A 19,217-nucleotide genomic window follows, 5' to 3' on the forward strand; every position below is an offset into this window, starting at 1 on the left:
TTTTATTTTTTATTTATTTTTATTTGGGAAATGGGGAAAGGGGGGTGATTTGAACTTTTAATATTTTTTTTTTTTTTTTTTTTTTTTTACTTTTTTTTTTTTTTTTTTTACTTTTACTACAAGGCCCCCTAGTGTACTTGACCACTAGGGGGCGCGATTGCCTGTACTAGGTTCAGCCATAGAGCTCTATGGCTGAACGTAGTGATTTTATGCACTTCCTATTACATCCTGCCTGAGGCAGGATGTAATAGGTATGCATACACGGCCAGCACAGGGGTCTACATTAGACCCCTGGCTACCATGGCAACCGATCGGCACCCTCCGATCTCGCTGCGGGGGGCCCCGATCGGCGCCGGAGGGGGGCGCCCCCCCTCCGATCAGCTATTTAAGCACTGCGGGCGCTTTGCCCGCGGTGCTTAAAGGGTTAAACGGCCACGATCGGCGAACTCGCCGCTCGTGGCCGTGAGAGCAGGGACCTGGCTGTAATATACAGCCATTACCTGCTCTCTTTCAAGCCAGCTCACTCCGTGAGCTGGCTTGATTCCCCCGTAACGGACATATGACGTATATATACGTCATATGTCGTGAAGGGGTTAATGGGAACACATTCTTAATGATTTCAAATAATGGACATTGAAAACAAATCAAACTTTGATTATGATATGTCTGAGCTATCTTTTCAATTAAGATCTTCCATAAATAACATGTACTGCAATAATTGCAGATGTCACTAAATATCACCACCCTTTGATGATAAAAAAAGAGCTATGTGTGGTCCCAGGTATTGTGAGATTAAAATAGAGTAATAAACCACCAACCAGCTCCTAACTGTCATGCCACAGTCTGGGTTTGATACATGACAGCAAGGAGCTGATTGGTTGGCGGTTTATCACTCTCCATTTTATCACTTTTCAAGGCTTAGTACATCTCGCCCCTTATCCTCAGTCGCAACACCATTTATGAAAACACTTGCAGTTGTTTATACTGAAGCTCCTCAACTAGAAATGAAGTTTTAGAGGAGTGTTACCGCTGGTGATTGGTCTTCACACTTATGTGGTGAACTTAAAAGTTTTACTGTTTAAATTACCGTAGGTCAGAATGTGGCTTTAAGACTTCAAACAGTTGGGAGAATTAAAATGAAGCTCCCAAAACACATTTAACATGCCTCAACAAAGCCTAAAAACCTTTGACACCAAGGGTCAAATGAATAATTAAAATCAATGGACATCTTCTAAAAAAAACAACAACACGTTAACACAAGTTCACTTTGCATTTTGGAAGCATTAAGAGCATGCTTTTGACACTGTTAAAAGTGAGGACAAAGTGCAAGGTTTTGTGTACACAAACACCCCTGTATAGGAAGTCCTGGCAAAATGAAAGAGTGCTAATCTCTTTTTGCCCATCAGTAACAGAATGGAAAAGAGATGAAAGTAAAGGGTAAGATATGTAAGAGTATCTTGCTGCACCTACACACAAAAGTTATTAAAGTATTCCAATGTAAATCAATGTATTAAGAGTAATTCATTATCAGGGTTTCTATAAAACATACACGAGCATCTACTGTAACGCAGTGGTTCCCAACCTTGGTCCTCAAGCACCCCCAACAGTTCACTTTTCCAGGTCACTCAGGAGGTGCACTGGTGTACTCATTATTCAAGGACACATTATATAGATCTCACAGGTGGAGCTTATTATTTCACTTGTGATTCTGTGCGGAGACTTGAAAAACATGCACTATTGGGGTACCAAGGTTTTGGAACCACTGGTCTAACAATACTGGTGGAACATTTTTAAATGACTTCAATGGTAAGCCAAATGTAAGGCATGCTTATGGTTGAATCCTACACAATGGATGCACAGATATACACTGAACTTTATTAACGATGACACCTATAAAACATCTGCTATTACTCACAAAGGTATGCAGTCCAAAAATCCTTCTCTTCTTATATTGCTCTTCTTAACTTAAATATATAGCAAAGAAATCAAATATCAATGTAAGCTCTCACAAGCAGGCCCCTGCCACCCTAAAAATTACTTCAGTGTCCCTACCCTGATGTAACCATCTTTCTTTACCATGCACTTGTTCTAAATTGCCCATACATAGTGCGATTGCCATGTGGGATGCGATGCACACATCCTATTGCACAGTTCAAACAGTATGTGCTGCACTTATTTTTCGAACTAGCTACGGATCGCATCATACGCAAATCTCATGCGATGCGGTCCAAAATGCATGCAATTATCGCAGCGTGCATGGGCACCTTTATAGTGTAAGTTATTCTCGCTCTTTTTTTTTCTCATTTACAGTATGTATGGTTAGTCACTGCAGAACCCTTTTGGCGCCATATGAATAAATGATAATAATAATGAATATATACATGCCTAAAAGTGTCATATGAAGACTTGCATGATTCTGGCACACACAAAAATAAATGAGCCAGTAGAGGTTGGACTGGGGAGGGGTACAGAAATTTTCACTCCTACCCTTTTCACACAAAGCGGAGAACCCAGGTTATTGCCGGGGCAAGGCAGTGTAAAAAGGATGACTAGGGTCTTGCCTCCTGGGTCCAATCCAGGTCAGCTGCAGTGATCCAAGTCATGCCTATTAGCCTGCTGATTGACTGACTCAGGAGTGCTTAGTGATTACTACTTTTATAAGGATCCCCTATGCGAGAGGCGACTACCTGGGTCCCAGCAGGAAAGTGAAAGGGGGAAGTATGGCTTAAGCCCCAGCTCTGACCAGTGTTTAGTATACCAAGTCGGAGCCTGGGCTTCAGTGTGGAAGGGGTATTAGACAGAGTATATAAGGGCCTCATCGCACAACTGTGAACAAATGCTGGTGTGAACAAAGCTATAAATGCACTTGAAATAAAATAAATAACAGATGGTCGTAGTCATGGTCAGGTGCAAGTACCAGATGAGGATGTCAAATACCAACACTAGATAGTTATATGTGACTGCACTTTGCAAATACATTGCAAATACTGATCAGTGTTTTTCATTTTTATTTGCTTTATATACTTTATACTAAATATGATTTTTGTGCATATTTGAATAGTTTTTGACAATAGGGTGCGGTTTCTGCTGTTTTCAAAACATTATTGGTGTTATTGAGTTATTATTTTTTAAGCACAGTATCCCTTATCTAAAATGTTCAGGTCAGAAGCATTTGGGATAATGGATATTTTGCAGTTTGGAATATTTTCATATTTGCATGAGGTATCATGTGGTATCTTACATTTATGTTGTGTAAGCACATCAAACATAAAATACACACAAATATATTTATTTGTGCATGAAACAAGGTTTTAAAACAAAGTTTGTGCACAATCTCAGACACTGAATTTGAATGCCAAGCAATCATGTCCTTATTTTATAGATGTCCCCAGTTGCTTTTCAGCAAAAAAAATTTAAATAAGAGTGAAAACTATGATTTTCATAATAATTTGGATAACAGATACTCAACCTGCAATTGGTTAAAAACATGGCTAGAATGCACCAGCATAATATGCTACAAATGCAAACCTGCACACATCTTGTAATGTGTGTGCTTCAGTATTTAAACATAAATATGGGATTATTTTAATTGAAAGAAGATTCGGTAAAATTTTTGGACAATTTGTATCTAGTGATTAGTAGTGAAGGATTAAAGTGGGTGTATGATATTAAAATTCCAAGAGCAAGTATAATGGACCTTAATATAAAATGTGTCTCTGAGATCAGCTAGTGCACATGGTTAGAAGGGACACTCTGCGTGCGGTGTTGGGAGAATGAATAGACAGGCCAATGATAAATGTTTGCATGAAAGAAAAGAGAAACCTTGGACATTGCTCTCTGTAGCAAGAAAAAACATCAAATAATACTATACCAGACACAGAGTAGTCGATGATACATGTTACCTGCTTAGCGGGAACTGCATTCCTGGCACAGGATCTTAGTGACATAATACTGAGACACACCAATTTAAACAAATGTCATGGCTTTCCTGAACTCAATTTTAGAAATGATGGCAATGTGCCAAGTCTGTACAACTTGATATTAAAACTCAAGAATGCCTGCCTAGTGCCCCTACAGTGGCTTAGCTTACTTACTGCCTCAAGGGAATAATGTCTCCCAAGAAGATGACCTATAGATAGTAGAGTGTGAGCACTGAGCCGGGTGCATGCAGCCAGAGCAAGGGCAGCTAGGGGGTGGCCCAGGATAGGTGACCAAGAAGGTGGCAGCATGGCAGGGAAACCAGGTAACCTCAGTGTAACGGCATCGTTCCCCATCTGTGGCCTTTTCTTTGCTGTCCACAAGTGAAAGAAAGAGTTCTTCCCCCCTGGCTCACTCAGAGTGGCTGTACATTGGAGATCATTACTATACTATAAAAAAAATGACAAGTGTAATAAATACCTAGCCATAAGCGAGACTAAAATAAGAAATTATGCAGGGGGGAATGGGTTTAGTTTTATTCAATTGAATAGGTTAAATGTTTAACGCTTTGCCTGCCCAGAAACTTAGGTGACTTCTAGTTTCTGGAGGAGTCTTCAGAGATGTGCATTGGGCCAATCATAGGTGTACCATGGCAAATCCAGAGCAATTTGCTCAGTTGGAATGATATCTACTGTAGTCATTCACGATAATCACTAAGCAGAAGGCTTAAAGGAACATTGACTTAATCAGACAAACCACATTCAGTCACCAGTCACCTCTAGCCACTGTACTACAGCTAAATCAAAGCCTTATTGTAACAGATTTGTGCCTCATACAAGAAATAAAATGTCATTATCACCCAGGTAAATACTGTCACTGCAGCCAAATGGTTTTTCATATTTCTTCCAAAATACTTTTGCAGCCATTTAAAGTAATTTGTTTGTTTCTCTGTGTGATTATATAGGCAATCACAAAGTACAATTTTAGTTCATACACCAGTGTACAAATGCATCTGAAATGTTCAAATATATATATATATATATATATATATATATATATATATAAACTATTTCAAAAGTTGGAAATTGTTGCTTAAGTATGCCTGGCTTTTCGAACTACTTACAGTTATACTTAATTTTGTTACAATACGTTTGCAAATCAGTAGTAGCAACAACAACAAAAAAGTAATCAATAAATGCCCCAAATCTCATATATAAAATCTCTATTTCACTCCCCAAACTCTACAACCACATAAGAATTGATTTAACTTCAGCTCAGTGTGATTTACTCTGGGAGATTTTGTAAATTTTCACCCACTCATTTTTTGGGGTAATATATTTCAATGGGAGCTGCAAGCATATAGAAAATGTTTCACCTTTACAAATGGAAAGCGCACTGCCAATCATAAAACATACCAACATGCTGACTATTATAGTCAGAGCAAGTATTTACTGTCAGCCCTTTAAGGGGATGTCCATTAAAGCAAGGCTGGCTCCACTACCATGTAATATTGGTGCTTGTATATATTGCGATAGCATTTAATTTTCAAGCAGTCAATAGAAGGCGGGGCTTGTAGTTCCCCAAAATAATGACCCCTTAATATATGTTTAATTGCTTATTTAATGCACTTTCTGTTCCGAATGTCCAAGAAAACACATGGTAAAACTCATAATCTAACTTGTACGAAAGCAATCTCAAAACGAGTCATATTATTTTGTGAGCTGCATGCTTGCACCCACCAAAGTGGATATAGATGTCACTTTTCCTCCCCTTTAGCTGACCCTGAATTACACCACTCATGTCAAGCCAAGTGATGTACAAAGAAACACTTGAAAGCAACAACATTTAATAGGTTGCTTTTCATTAACTCAGAATGTCTATTCCAGCTTACATTACAGTCTAGATGTCAGGAAAAAAGCAACGTCATGCAATTGTTTTGACATGAGTGATAAATCGTAATAGATTCCATCACCTAAGTGGGTTAGCACTGAAATGTTTAGCTCTGCCAGAGGCAGGGAGAGTGAAAGGAACATTAATTCTTATCAACTGCAGAAAAATATAGTCTTAAATATATCAACATTTTTAAATTGAGCTCACAGAAGTTACCGTATATCTGTAGTAAACTAAACAACATACAATACTGACAAGTGAATTATGCAATACTTTCAAAGGATATTTGCAAATAAATTAATCGATGAATACATTTAAAAGTGATATATTATGAATATTACTGTGCCCAAGGAAACTATGGACTCAAGAAAGCTTGCTGGAGATCAAATATATAGGATATATATGGTACATAACAGATTAAAAAGTTTAGCAAATTTTGAATTTCTGCAAATATCGCATCCAAATGTGTTTCAAGATTCTGAAAACATTTTATTTTAAAATTGATGCCTTAAACATGAAATACATGTCCCAGGCACTGAATTATGTGAGTTTTACTAATTTAAATATTGGACAACCGATTTTGTGCAACACTGAAAAGAATGTTCCAATTAACATTAAAGGCCTTATAATCTTGATACTAGACCATAGTACAAAATGTTCCCATACGTGTAGATTCTGTTGGCCAGTGTGACGGATTTAGCCCAAACATGCCTGTAATCACTGTGCCTCAGACAAGTTGGACCCGATTTCCTGGTAGGTCCCCAGGAGGACTTATCTATGACTGGGCACTTGATGCGCCATGTAAAAGGACTCCTGGGAAGCTGCCGGGGGAGTTCAAGGTAAATTGGATGAAATACATCGCAAGTGCTTAAAAGCATCCGCTATGTGCACCCAACAAATGCACATACGATTTATCTTCTGCACTATATAGTCAAAATTGTATGCCATCGCATGCATGTGATCAGATCGCATGGCACATCTCACGGTGTGTATACACCATTATGGTCTATCTGGACCCCTAAAGTCAACATAAGAAAAATATTTACACATGAAAAGGTCAATATCATTTTTTCCCCATTTTATTGCTGTCAATTTGTACTTTTCAGCATGTGGACCCCTGTCTACTGCTTTGCATGCCATGGGCTAGGAGCTTTGCTACTGCTGTGCATTTACGGGTCACAGTCTATCAAATCAACTAAAAGGAGAAAAAAAAAACCATGGTACTTGTTTCCTAGCATGGCGCCCATTGTATGCCATCGCATACCACTAATTAAGGTATGCGATGGGACCCGATTTTCGGGTCCTAAGACCTGAACTGTACAATTTTAATATTGCGTTGCATCGCATGCCATTACAATGGCATGCAATGCAATTTTTAATTGTACAGGCACCCTGAAATGCACTTCCATTGTTAACGCCATCCCCACTACCGTGGCGAGCGCAACGAGCCTGCGAGGGGCGGCGGTATGCGTCCTCCGACCTTTTCATTCCCCCACTATCCACGTCGGTGCGTTGTTTTTTTATAGTGTGGCGAGCGCGCGGGACGCGGAATACATGTGAAGTAATCCGCGTCCGCTCGCCACGTTTCAGGCTCGGTGGCTCGCTGCGCTCGCCACACTATATAAAATCAACTCCACGCCGATGTGGATAGTGGAGGTATGAAAAGGTCAGAGGACGCGTAGCGCCGCCGCTCGCCACGATTCGGGTTGGTGTTCTTAGTGGGGGTGGCGTTAACAATGGGGGTGCATTTAACATAGTAATTACCCATCAGGGTGCCTGTACAATTAAAAAAAAATCGGGGCTGATCGCATCACATGCGAAGCGATCAAAACGATGGCATAAGATGAAAATCGTGGGCACCGTGCTAGGAAACAAGTACCATTTTACAGACCCTCTATAGATGGGGGGCTAATCTACACCATATTTCAACATCATAGGCTGGATTTTTTTGGAGGTGGACCCATTTAAAAAAAATAAAATAAGCAAATTTACTGCTGCGGGGGTCTTTTCCTTTGCCTGTAAACTAATTAAGACAGAGAAATGAAATTAGTGTGATTTTGAAGATTATGACTAGATCTTTTCACTTCTTCAATTTTAATTTAGTAAGGTAGTACTAATAAAAGTTTGATGACCTTTGACCTAAAAAAGGGATTTTTTATGATTTCTCCCATATTTCATTTAAACATATACCAAATTTCACTTTGGGCTTCCTATGGGATAATAAGATAACAATAATTTACTGACAAGCAGGCAGCTAAATGATACAAAATTTTCACTTGCGGGTGGAGAAAGCTGACTTTTTAATAACTTGTACTTTTCATCTACGTCAACAACACATGCTACCCACCATTCTGCATCATACACACAAGTGACAAATACTTTAATGTCTTTAAATTCTACTTCGTCCTCCAGTAAACAAAATTGTATAAAGATAGATAGATAGTATTGCTGCCTGCATTTTTCCCCCCTCGTTTTACAGACATATTAGCATCACTGGCATATCTATAATGGGTGCTGGAACCATTTTCAGTGCTGCAGAAACCATCAGAAAATTCTCGTAATGTATAGGAGCAAACAATTTGCTGTACACTCCCAAATAAAGGAAAACAGATGTAAAATGGTCATTCAGACAAATTGTTAAAATTTTCTGCTTCCGTTCATTTTCCAGCATTTGGGAGCAAATGATTGTCATTTGCTTTCATGCATAGTTCCCCAAACTTTGCAATTACAGCCCAGGTTTTAACGATATCAATGCTTGAGTCCAGATGGTAATTAAATCCCCTGTGCTCAAGCATTGATAGCCTAATGTTGCCCACACACAGGCCTTTATTCAGATCTGATTGCAGTACAAATTTGTTTGGAAAATGGGCAAAACCATGTGCACTGCTGGTGCGACCCAGTTTTCGGGCGGCGGAGGATGCGAGCCCTGCCCGTCTCCCTGAAGTGGGATGTGTGGGGCGAGGCAGCGAGGACTTCCGTTGTAAACGGGTGTGCGGGGGCTGGCAGTTGGTGATCCGACCGCAAGACCCCTGCTAGATGGAGGGAGCTCCATCTTTAGCACACATGTGTGGGCATCATTAAAAACCTGGACTTTAATGGTAAAGTTTGGGAAACTCTGCATTACCATAATTTTAGTTCAACCAGCCAGCTGTATAGAATATTTTAGATTAAGAACAGGTGTGTATTTCTAGGTAAAATAATGTGGTCATTTAAAAGAATACAGAAAAAACACCACTTCATAATGATCATGAAAGATAAAAAATAAAAAAAAATATAGGTAGAATGAATACATCATCTTCAAGTTAAGCTATATTCAAGTACTGTAGTCTGGCAATCATATGATATATTGCCTTGCAGGCACCAGACAGGCAGGTGAGAAACAAATAAATATCCGTAAAGCACTGCTGCTGTCATTTGGTACACACAAAGACTATGCAAAGAACCAAGAGCTCTGCAAACATATGTAGCCAGCAGAATAGAAAAGGTTTCACAATGAAGTGAGACATTCCTGCTCTGGAACATCAAGAGGCAGGTGCAGCAATAAACAGACAACACATTTGATTGCACTGTAGCAATTTCCTTCTCTACGATTAACCCGCTAAATGATGTGTAAACCTGAATGTCTAGCACCTTTAATTCACAGTATAAAGGTAAATTGCCTCTTGCCTTTCTACACTTTGGTCCTTATTGTGGTTGACTCCGAAGGCTGCGAATTCTGCAGCCTTGCGACTCAGATGCCACCAGCACTGTTGAACCCCCCCCCCCCCCCCCAAAGGCATGCAAATGGATGATTTGAATAATCATCCAGTCGCAGCCTTGGGTGCGGGGAGGGGGGGGGGGGGGGAATCATTTGATGGTTGGCGACCATCGAATGATTTCTTCCATACCCGTAGATCTGAGACCCCTCCATGGTGTCTCAGAGCTGTTAGCGCCCTGTCCAGGCAGCTGACATCCATTGTCATCCACCCCCCCACCACCACCATCGGAGAATTACCATGGGAACGCCCATGAACGCTGGGTGTTCTCATAGGCAAATGCCCACCCCACCGCTCCATGCCCACAGCAGCTGCACATGCGCATAAAAACCTATGCACATGCGAAGTTGCGAAGAATCATTCCCCCTTGCGAACAATAGTTGTAAATACTTGGATTAGAAAATAAATAAATAAAAATTAAGAGAATTGTAGACTATCCACTAACTTCATCAAATGCATTGGGGAACAAAGATTTGATCATCATACTGCTTATTTACACCCCCTTTCACTTCAGAAGCAACATCTCAGGTTATTGCACATGCACAGTGTTAAAGCAAACAACCCATTACTACGTCTCAGTTTCCCGACCTTGCTCCCAACCAGGGTCACGGAGAAGAGACCTGGGAATTTTCCGGCTTGCTAGTCCCACCAAATTTCCAGGTCATGTGCTGAAAGTGGCATAATTCTATTTAAAGCTCACAGATATACACAATATAAATGTCTTTCCAACAATGACAACCCATAAGGACCTTTATCACTGCCCAGTCAGTTCTCTTATCTACTGTAGGTAAAATACTAACAGAAAGGAATTACACTGCTAAACAGTTTGTAAAGCAAAGTAACCCTGGGTGTGTTGTAGGAATGGTGAATGGTAATGAATACAAAAGAAGAGTAGATACAGAAATATACATTACTAAAACATATCCTGCTTTTATTGACTTCCAACATCTATAAGTAATATTAGTTTATTCTGTAGGGACAGACTCCAAGCTTAGATATTATACAGTAGATCATCTGAGACAGCAATGGAATAAGACATTGTAATGTCCCAGAAAATACTCACAATTCTTGCTTATGGTGTGTACACACTGGCCGATTTATCAATGCACCATCAGGCAGCATGTAATATTTATATATTACATTGTTTACAGGTATATAGCGTCGGCTTTGTAACACAGCCAATGCCCGATATATCTAAAGATATATTGGTGCATTGTGCTGCGTCTACGGGCGATCTGCTTACCGACCGTACACCCACGCAGAGATACACTGGTAATTGACAGCTCAATGAGCGGGTGCATGGCCATTTGTGATGCCAGTCCTGACAGATCGGACAGCGTGTATGTAACATGCTGCCCGATCAGTCTGTAGATATATCTATTAGTGTGTACCCAGCTTTAGATCAGATTTATAGTATATCTGCAGAGCCAGATGAATACACCAGCATTACCACATTGCCAACACAAAGCCCCATACACTCTAGATCTGGGGTCCTAAAACTATTTTGCCCTGGGACCCCATCAGACAATAAAAATAATGACAGGACCCCAGCAAGTTACTGCAGAAGGTCATCAAATGACATAACAAATTCAGTCCCACGAGTAACAATGGCTCTAGCGCTCTAAACCATGAAAAGTGTTTAATGAATGTTTAATGAATGAATAAAGCCTCATACACACTGTGCGTTTTTCACCTGGGGGTGAACCACCTTGCATAGTACAAGACTAAAGAAAATGGTTCACTCAGTTGGTAAAACAGTTCGAGGGATGGCGGTGGCTGTCGAAGATGCAGGAGCGAGCATCAGCGTTTATTGCCAGAGCATACACAAAGGGGTTCTGAACTGAAAGTAGCTCAAAACACTAAGTGAACAACTTTTAGCTCAAAATCAACCAGTGTATATGGACCTTTACACAGTAAACCAATATCTCTGTTTACTTTAATGTTATGCAATCTGAAGGTATTATTGCTTTAGTGCACTGTAGTTTCTTGTAGGTCAGTGTGCATACACACTGAGCGGCTTTCCCCCTTTCCCAGCGCCAATGGAGGGGGGAGGACGGCTTTGCATAGTGCAGAGCTATGCACAGCCGTCTTTAAAGCCACTCATCTGCTGGCGATACCATGCCCTGCGGAGACGCGGCGGCCGGGGATTAGTACATTTTGAAAAATGTGGTAAAACGGGGGTTTACCGTATTTTCGTCTTAGTACATCCCGCCCCAAGAATGGACATGGTCTATATAAAATACAGTTGTTAATAATGCAAGAAAGTGTGTGTGTGTGTGTGTGGGGGGGGGGGTCGTTATACCCATGTCACCTTAATCACCTGGGTTACAGTTTCAAGCCGCACCCAGCAGATTGAAATGCTTTTCACACTGCAGGCTGGAACCGGGTTATTGACCTTCATCCCTTTGCCAGCACTTCAATAGTGTTCATTCTAGCACCCGCCAGCTTTGAAAACCCATGCAGTTCCTCTTTCCTGCCTGGGGTGTCGCTGTCTGCTGTAGTGCTTCTAGCACAGTGTGGTTTGTATATAAGCACTGCTATGCAAACCAGATCTGTGCTACAAACACCACAGCAGACAGCGACACCCCAGGCAGGGAAGAGGAACTTCATGGGTTTTAAAAGCTGGCGGGTGCTAGAATGAACACTACTTCAATATGGCATCATCACTAAGTACCGGTCACACTTTCACACTGAAGACTACCACAGTAAACAAACCCGGTTAGACCTCTTCACACCAAGCCAGGACCCAGGCAATATCCCGCGCCAAGAAACCAGTGCTAAAGCAGTATGACTGGCCACATGCGCATTCATATTGCTGGTGACACAAATTGGCCGCATATGATCACTTGTTAGGACCTACAATGTGCGCATTAAGCTGTGTAATGGTTAAGCATTACTGCCTGACAGCACTGAGGTCATGGGTTCAATTCCAACCATGGCCCTAACTGTGTGGAGTTTGTGTATTCTCCCCGTGCTTGCGTGGGATTCCTCTGGGTACTCTGGTTTGCTTATACAATTCAAAAATATACTGGTAGGTTAAATGGGTCCAAACTAAAATAACCCTTGAATGTCTGTGGGAGCGCGTGTGTATATGTTGTAGGGAATATAGATTGTAAGCTTCACTGCTGCAGGGACTGATGTAATGTAAAAATATTCTCAGTAAAGTGCTGCAGAATATGTGCGCACTATATAAATAACTGGTAAATATAATAATAATTAAACCTCAATTGCTTGTGTGTGGCAACACATATCAAAGCTTTATTTTTAACAGACGTTCTAGTAAAACACATTTGTGTTTTTACATGAGCTGCTTGTATAGTAGTTTATGGGCGGTAGAAAGTAACAAGGCATGTATCTGTGAAGACAACATACTGTATAGCATTTTTCTTATACTTGATTTACTATGCACATAAAAATACTGGATTTGCTATTGTAAATTCTTGGCTCAGTCGCTACATGCCAATGGATAAACAGAGAAAAATGGCTTGCAATTAGGAGTTTAGACCAATATCTGACAAACACTGCATTCTCCAAGGCTATTTATCACAGCATGGAGAGCGATACAGTGGAGAGAAATAAAGCTCTAACCAATTAGCACCTAACTTCAATCTTACAAACACAACCTTTACAATGAGAGAAGCTCCATACTTTGATAAATACTCCCCAAAGGGGCAGATGTATAAAAAAAAAAAAAAAAAAACTGAAGAAGTTATTAAATATCCATTTTGTGGTGGATATTTTCATATGTGAAACTCACAAGGACTGTAATAGCTAAATGGAGTGTTCCCCAAGTCACTTCTCCAGCATTCTCGGGTAGTTTATTCACATTTGTGAATAACACCTATAACGAATATGACAATGTGCAATTTATTTATGGTTTTCTTTCTGTATTATAGCCGAGACTCTCTTCACTAGGGGCCAGATGTATCAAGCTTCAAAAGTGATAAAATGGAGAGTGATAAACAGCCAGCCAATCAGCTCCTACCTGCCATGCTACAAGTTGTGTTTGAAATATGACAGGTAGGAGCTGATTGGCTGGTTGTTTATCACTCTCCACTTTATCACTTTTTGAAGCTTGATACATCTGGCCCTCTAACGGTTATCCATTGTATTACCTGCTTGTATGTTTGTAATGTAAAACTTTGAATAAACATTAAAAACATAAAATAAAATAAAGGACTGTAAAAATGTGCATGTGCACAATATCCGTTTCCAGAATGGGAGCCAGTAGCAGTCTGAGAGGCTGAAGTGATCAAGTTGAAGGTGATAATGCAGCAGCCAAACAGCTCTCAACTGTCATTTTTCAAACACAGGGGCAAATGTATTAAGCCTCAAGAAGAGCTAAATGCAAGGGTGATACAGAGATTAACGTCCAGCCAATCAGCTCCTTACAGAGTTTTTTCAAACACAGCCTGTAACATGGCAGTTAGCAGGTGATTGGCTGGACGTTTATTTCTCTTTATCACCCTTGCATTTATCTCTTGTTAAAGCTTAATACATCTGCCCCACAGCCTGTAAATTGACAGTTGGGGGCTGATTGGTTGGTGCATTATCACCTTGAACTTGATAACTTCACCAGGCTTAATAAATCTGCCCCTGAGGCAGAATTACGCTGCCTGGAGATTATGTAAACAAATATCGCCAAACTCTGGGTTTAATATATAGGGATCAGATCGTAGTCTTCAATTTTAAGAATGAGGTCCGCAGTGCATGGTGCTAACTAGCATACTGCAGAAGATTTCTGTGAGCCACCAACCATATAATTATGCAATTTCTACATAATTTTATGAAATAAAAACCAAGCCCATAAAAGGGAGTATTTATCAAAGCTTATAAATAGAAAAAATAAGGTAGATAAATAACTCCCAAACACCTTGTTTCATTTTTCTAACAGAAAAATCACAGCTTTTCAGAGAGTCTCCACTTTTTGTTTGCACCATCTGAATGGTGTAAACTCATTTCTGCCTATGGAGACATGGGAGAGAGATCTTACATTCCCCTTCCTGCAGCCTCTGTCCAGTGCAGATCCCAATCCCAGAAACGGACATGGTACGCTCACAGTGTACTCTTTCCTCCAGAGGAAATAATCAACACGGGCAGAGGATATTGCTACTGCTATCCCTGTGGAATTGCCTACATTCATAATGGGTTAATTTAATTACAAATTGGAGTATTGTTAACTCGGAGAGTTCCATGGTTATTAATACATATACCCATAAGAGGTGTATTATTTATCAAAGTTTGGAGAGAGATAAAGAGATGGTAAGAAATAAAGTACAAAACAATCAGTCCGTCATTTATAAAACAAATACAGCCTGTAAAATATAAGGCAGAAGATGATTGGGTTGTATTTTTTCTCACAATTATATCTTTCTGCAAGCTTTGATAAATACCCCACAAAGACCAGTATTCAGTTAGCTGTAGTCATTTACCAATGATTATTGACCAATGGTAATTGATCCTTCTTGGGCTTTTCATTTGTCCCTGATGCTACTACTCAGTATCAGTGTCGTATCTGGCCGAATCAGAACGACATATCAGGCATATTGCTCAGTATGTATACGGTTGTTAGTGATGTCATCAAATTTGATGTGCTGCACATCACACCTGAGGATATCACTAGTGTCCTGTAGTATGTTAACAAAGTATGGAACATGATCATTTCATCCTTCATTAACATTGTTCCAGTGGGTACACACACACAATGTGGGCTGATGGGCATTTTTCCTGATGTCGGAATGAATGTCTGTTGCTCCACGGTGCACTTGGCTTTAGAGCACACTTGACAACCGCCACATGTCACTGCAAAAAACTTTTTTTTAATAGCCGTCATGGTACCTAATATTTTTTCCAGGCACAGTCAGTACAGTCAGGATTAAAAGTCATACTTTATGTTGCAACTTGGATTTCACCTTTCATTCATTCCAAAGGTTAATAGGGGTGAAACAGCATGAACACCATTTGTTCCTGTAATAGCCATAAGGCACTAACATAGCAGCTTAAGCAGCTGTAATGCACTAAATTAGCAGAATTATATTATATTCTCATAAGCAAGTCTGTAGGAAGGAGGCACAAGCTCAGGCAATAAATTCCACCCATATTTTCCATCTCACGCAGCAGTTCAGAAGACAAGAATCTGGATTTTCAGGTAACAATGGTCAACATAAAATGTTACTTTCTCAGAAAAGAACTGTGATGAAACTTGATGTCATGTAAAGGTGAGTTATTACACCAGAGAGAAAAGCACAGTAGTCATTGTTTGGAATGTACTATCAGCGAAATTGTAATAGCTGAAGCACAGTGTGTACAGTGTGTGTGAGCCTATACTTGTATCTGACATGACTTGACACACAAGCTCTGTGGATTGTGCTGGAGCTCTCTAAGCATGCCAATCACAAACACACATGATCACTAAACAAGACCAATGGGAACTTAACTTGCTTATCTTCTACTGTGCAGCTTCATTCTAGTTGAAACAATGTATCAAGCATCAGGATAAAACAGATAAAAGTCTAAAGGTGAAATAAATAGCACAAATAAGTCACAGGCCAATGTCAACTCTCCATACAGAGACATGAGTAATGATGTAATATATTGTACAGCTGGACAGTAAGATAAAGGGCCCTTTAAACAATGCTGTGCTGGATATGTGCAGCGGTGGCAGGTGATGAGACAGACATCCCTCGGTGAGGAGGATGATGGGAGTACTGTGCAGAAAGCAGGTACACTGTATACATAACCAGTGCATATCCATGATGCCTATGGGCATTCTAGCATGTGAATAGTGTGCAGTGTACCCAGCATGGGTATAAGCAATGCAGGAGGTAGCTCTCCCATGCTGTGTGTCGCTGGGTGAATGATGTATCTGAGGACGCCCTGTGCGGCATGGCTGGGGTGAGATGTTACAGGGACAGACAGCAGGGCAGTAAGCCCATTACGGAGACAGCGCCCGGCAGAGGGGCAATGCCCGGGGATAGGAAGGATGGTGCCAGTCTACATGACAGGTAATGCTGCTGGCCGGGCACACACACACGGTACAGGCCGCTTACCTTCTCCTTCTTGCCCGGGTTGCTCTGCTCCTCCGCCTTGCTGCCTCCCCCGGTGACGGCTGGGCTCCATGTGACGGCGGTGGCGGCGGCGGTGCTGCCCGATCCCCCTGCGCCGCCCCCGCTGTCACCCCAGCCGCAGCTGTCTATCTTGATGAGCCGGTGCTTGGGGGAGACGATGTACTTGAGCTCCGTCCCCCCGGCCATGAGCTGCTGCTGCTGCTGGTGCCGGGCTCCGGGCGGCCGCCTCTCGCTGTTGCTGCGGTACAGGTGCGGGGAGGAGGACGAGGAAGAGGACGAGGAGGTGGTGTTGGTGCTGGAGCCGGGGTAGGGCTCCTGGAAGAGGCTGCCGCTGCTGCCGGGCGCCCTGGCGCTGCCCCTCCTGCCCTCTGCCTGCTGCTCCTCCCTGCACATGGCCCGCAGCTTGCGCAGGGACGAGCCGGGCCCGTTGTACGGATCCTCGAAGTCTCGCTCCTTCTGGGCCCGGTAGGCGCGGATCAGGTCGCTCTCCTCCCTGCAGTGTCCGGGCAGCGGGGACGTGTGGTGGTGGTACTGGGGGAAGGGCGGCTGCTGCTGCTGCGGCTGCAGGTGGAAGGAGCGCTCGGTGCCCCCGTTGCGCTTGTAGTCCGGCCGGGGCGGCTGCGGGGGGCTCTTCGTCTTGTTGTTGTTATTGTTGCCCAGACTGAAGTACTTGTTCAGCCATTTGGCCATGGCCGGCGGCGGGCAAAGCCCCGGGTCACCTCGGGCTTCAGCGGATGGCACTGCCCCCCTCCCTCCCTCCTGGGCAGCGCTCACATGGAACAGCACCAAGTTCTGGGGCAACACTCCAGCACGTCAGCCCTGTGTGCGGGGCGGCTGCGGGGAGAGAGCCGGCTGTACACAGTCACCCAGGGGCGCTAGGCGCTTACACGCCGCACTTCCATGGAGTTAGCGTCTCCGCCGGGCAGAAAGTGACAGGTGCCCGCATGTGCGCGCTCAGGTGCCGGCTCCCAGTGCTGCAACTGTCCCATTCACACGGAGCCGCTGACCCGATCCCCGGAGCAGTGACAGCGCTGGATTAGAGTGCGAGCTCCTGGGACGGATCCTGCTCACTCCTACTTCTCGCCACTTGTTGAATCGGTGCCGACAGTCACCAGCTGCACACAGCACCCACCGGGCAGCCCCAGAACACACCGGCATACATGCACAGGGGCAGCGTGTGTGCCGGGATCCCTGCCGCTGACAGCTCCTCTCCGCCTGGCTGCTGCGTGCAGTGAGAGACCGGAGCTCACCTCTCTGGCTGTGTGAGTGTGAGGAGGGGCCAGTGTGTGAGCAGCCTCCCTCTCCTGTCACACTGGCTGCTGCCGCCACACACACCCCTCACACACGGCACCCGGGGACTCGCACCGTGCAGCTGGCCCGCTTCCCACCACAACAGGCGGCGACACTTCGCACTCAGCCAGCCACAGTGCTGCTCGTTACACACCTCCAGTAGTGGCAGCCCTGCTGTGTGTCACACTGCTTCACGTCTCATACACACTGCTCAGAATGCAGGAGCGTGCAACGCTGCAATCAGTCAGTGTACTGTATACAGTATGTACTCCTGTCTCTTATACATCAGCTTATACTGCACCACCCCTGTTGGAGGCAACAGAAGCACACATACTAGGTGACTCTAAAAGTGAACAGAATAGAAAGAAAGAAAGAATGAGGAGGGCAAAGTGCAACAAAAAAGAAAATCAAGTGACAACATGCTGGATGTACAGTATGATTTATTTAAAATAATTACACTGCTCCTACTGGAGACCCTGGGTAAACACAACTCTGAAAATAAAATGTAATAAATATTATTATTATTATTATTATTAATAATGGTACTTGTGTACTAGCACGGCACCCACGATATTTGGTCGCACAACATATAATCGCATTGCATGGCATACACCCGATGCACTGCGATGCGATGCGATTAAAAATTGTATAAGCCCCCTATACAATGTTTAATTGTATAAGCACCCTAATGGGGGCTTACAATGTTAAATGCACCCCCACGCCACCCCCACTGTGAACGTGAACCCGAAGCGTGGAGAGCGGCGGCGGTACGCGTCCTCCGACTTTTCATACCCCCACTATCCACGTCGGCGTGGAGTTGATTTTATATAGTGTGGTGAGCGCAGCGAGCCACCGAGCCCGAAGCGTGGCGAGCGCACGCGTATTACTTTACATGTATTCCGCGTCCCATCGCGGGGCTCGCCACGCTTCGGGCTCGGTGGCTCACTGCGCTCGCCACACTATATAAAATCAACTCCACGCCGACGTGGATAGTGGGGGTATGAAAAGGTCGTAGGATGCGTACAGCCGCCGCTCGCCACGCTTCGGGTTCACGTTCATAGTGGGGGTGCATTTAACATTGTAAGCCCCCATTAGGGTGCTTATACAATTTAAAATCGCATCGCATTGTATGCCATATACAATGGTATACAATTTTAAATTGTATACAATCGGGTGCCAATCGCGTCACATCGCATACCATCGCATGCCTTATGGTCTGCGATGCGATGGGCGCCGTACTAGTACACAAGTACCTTAATAATCAACAACAACAACATAAGGGTTCTTAATTATGGGC

General features: G+C 42.9%; 1 protein-coding gene across 1 annotated transcript in view; it reads right to left on the reverse strand.

Moving 5' to 3' along the window:
* Positions 1–18,098, reverse strand: part of SHB (SH2 domain containing adaptor protein B) — a 195,663-nt gene extending 177,565 nt beyond the window's left edge. The window contains exon 1 of the mRNA XM_083183794.1: positions 16,613–18,098. Coding sequence (XP_083039920.1) covers positions 16,613–17,320 — 708 coding nt within the window. The 5' untranslated portion in view covers positions 17,321–18,098. The remainder of the gene's footprint in view (positions 1–16,612) is intronic.
* Between the last annotated feature and the right edge of the window lie 1,119 nt (positions 18,099–19,217).

The sequence above is a fragment of the Crinia signifera genome, chromosome 1, assembly GCF_055691185.1.
Source record: "Crinia signifera chromosome 1, ASM5569118v1, whole genome shotgun sequence".
In the NCBI taxonomy this organism is placed as follows: domain Eukaryota; kingdom Metazoa; phylum Chordata; class Amphibia; order Anura; family Myobatrachidae; genus Crinia; species Crinia signifera.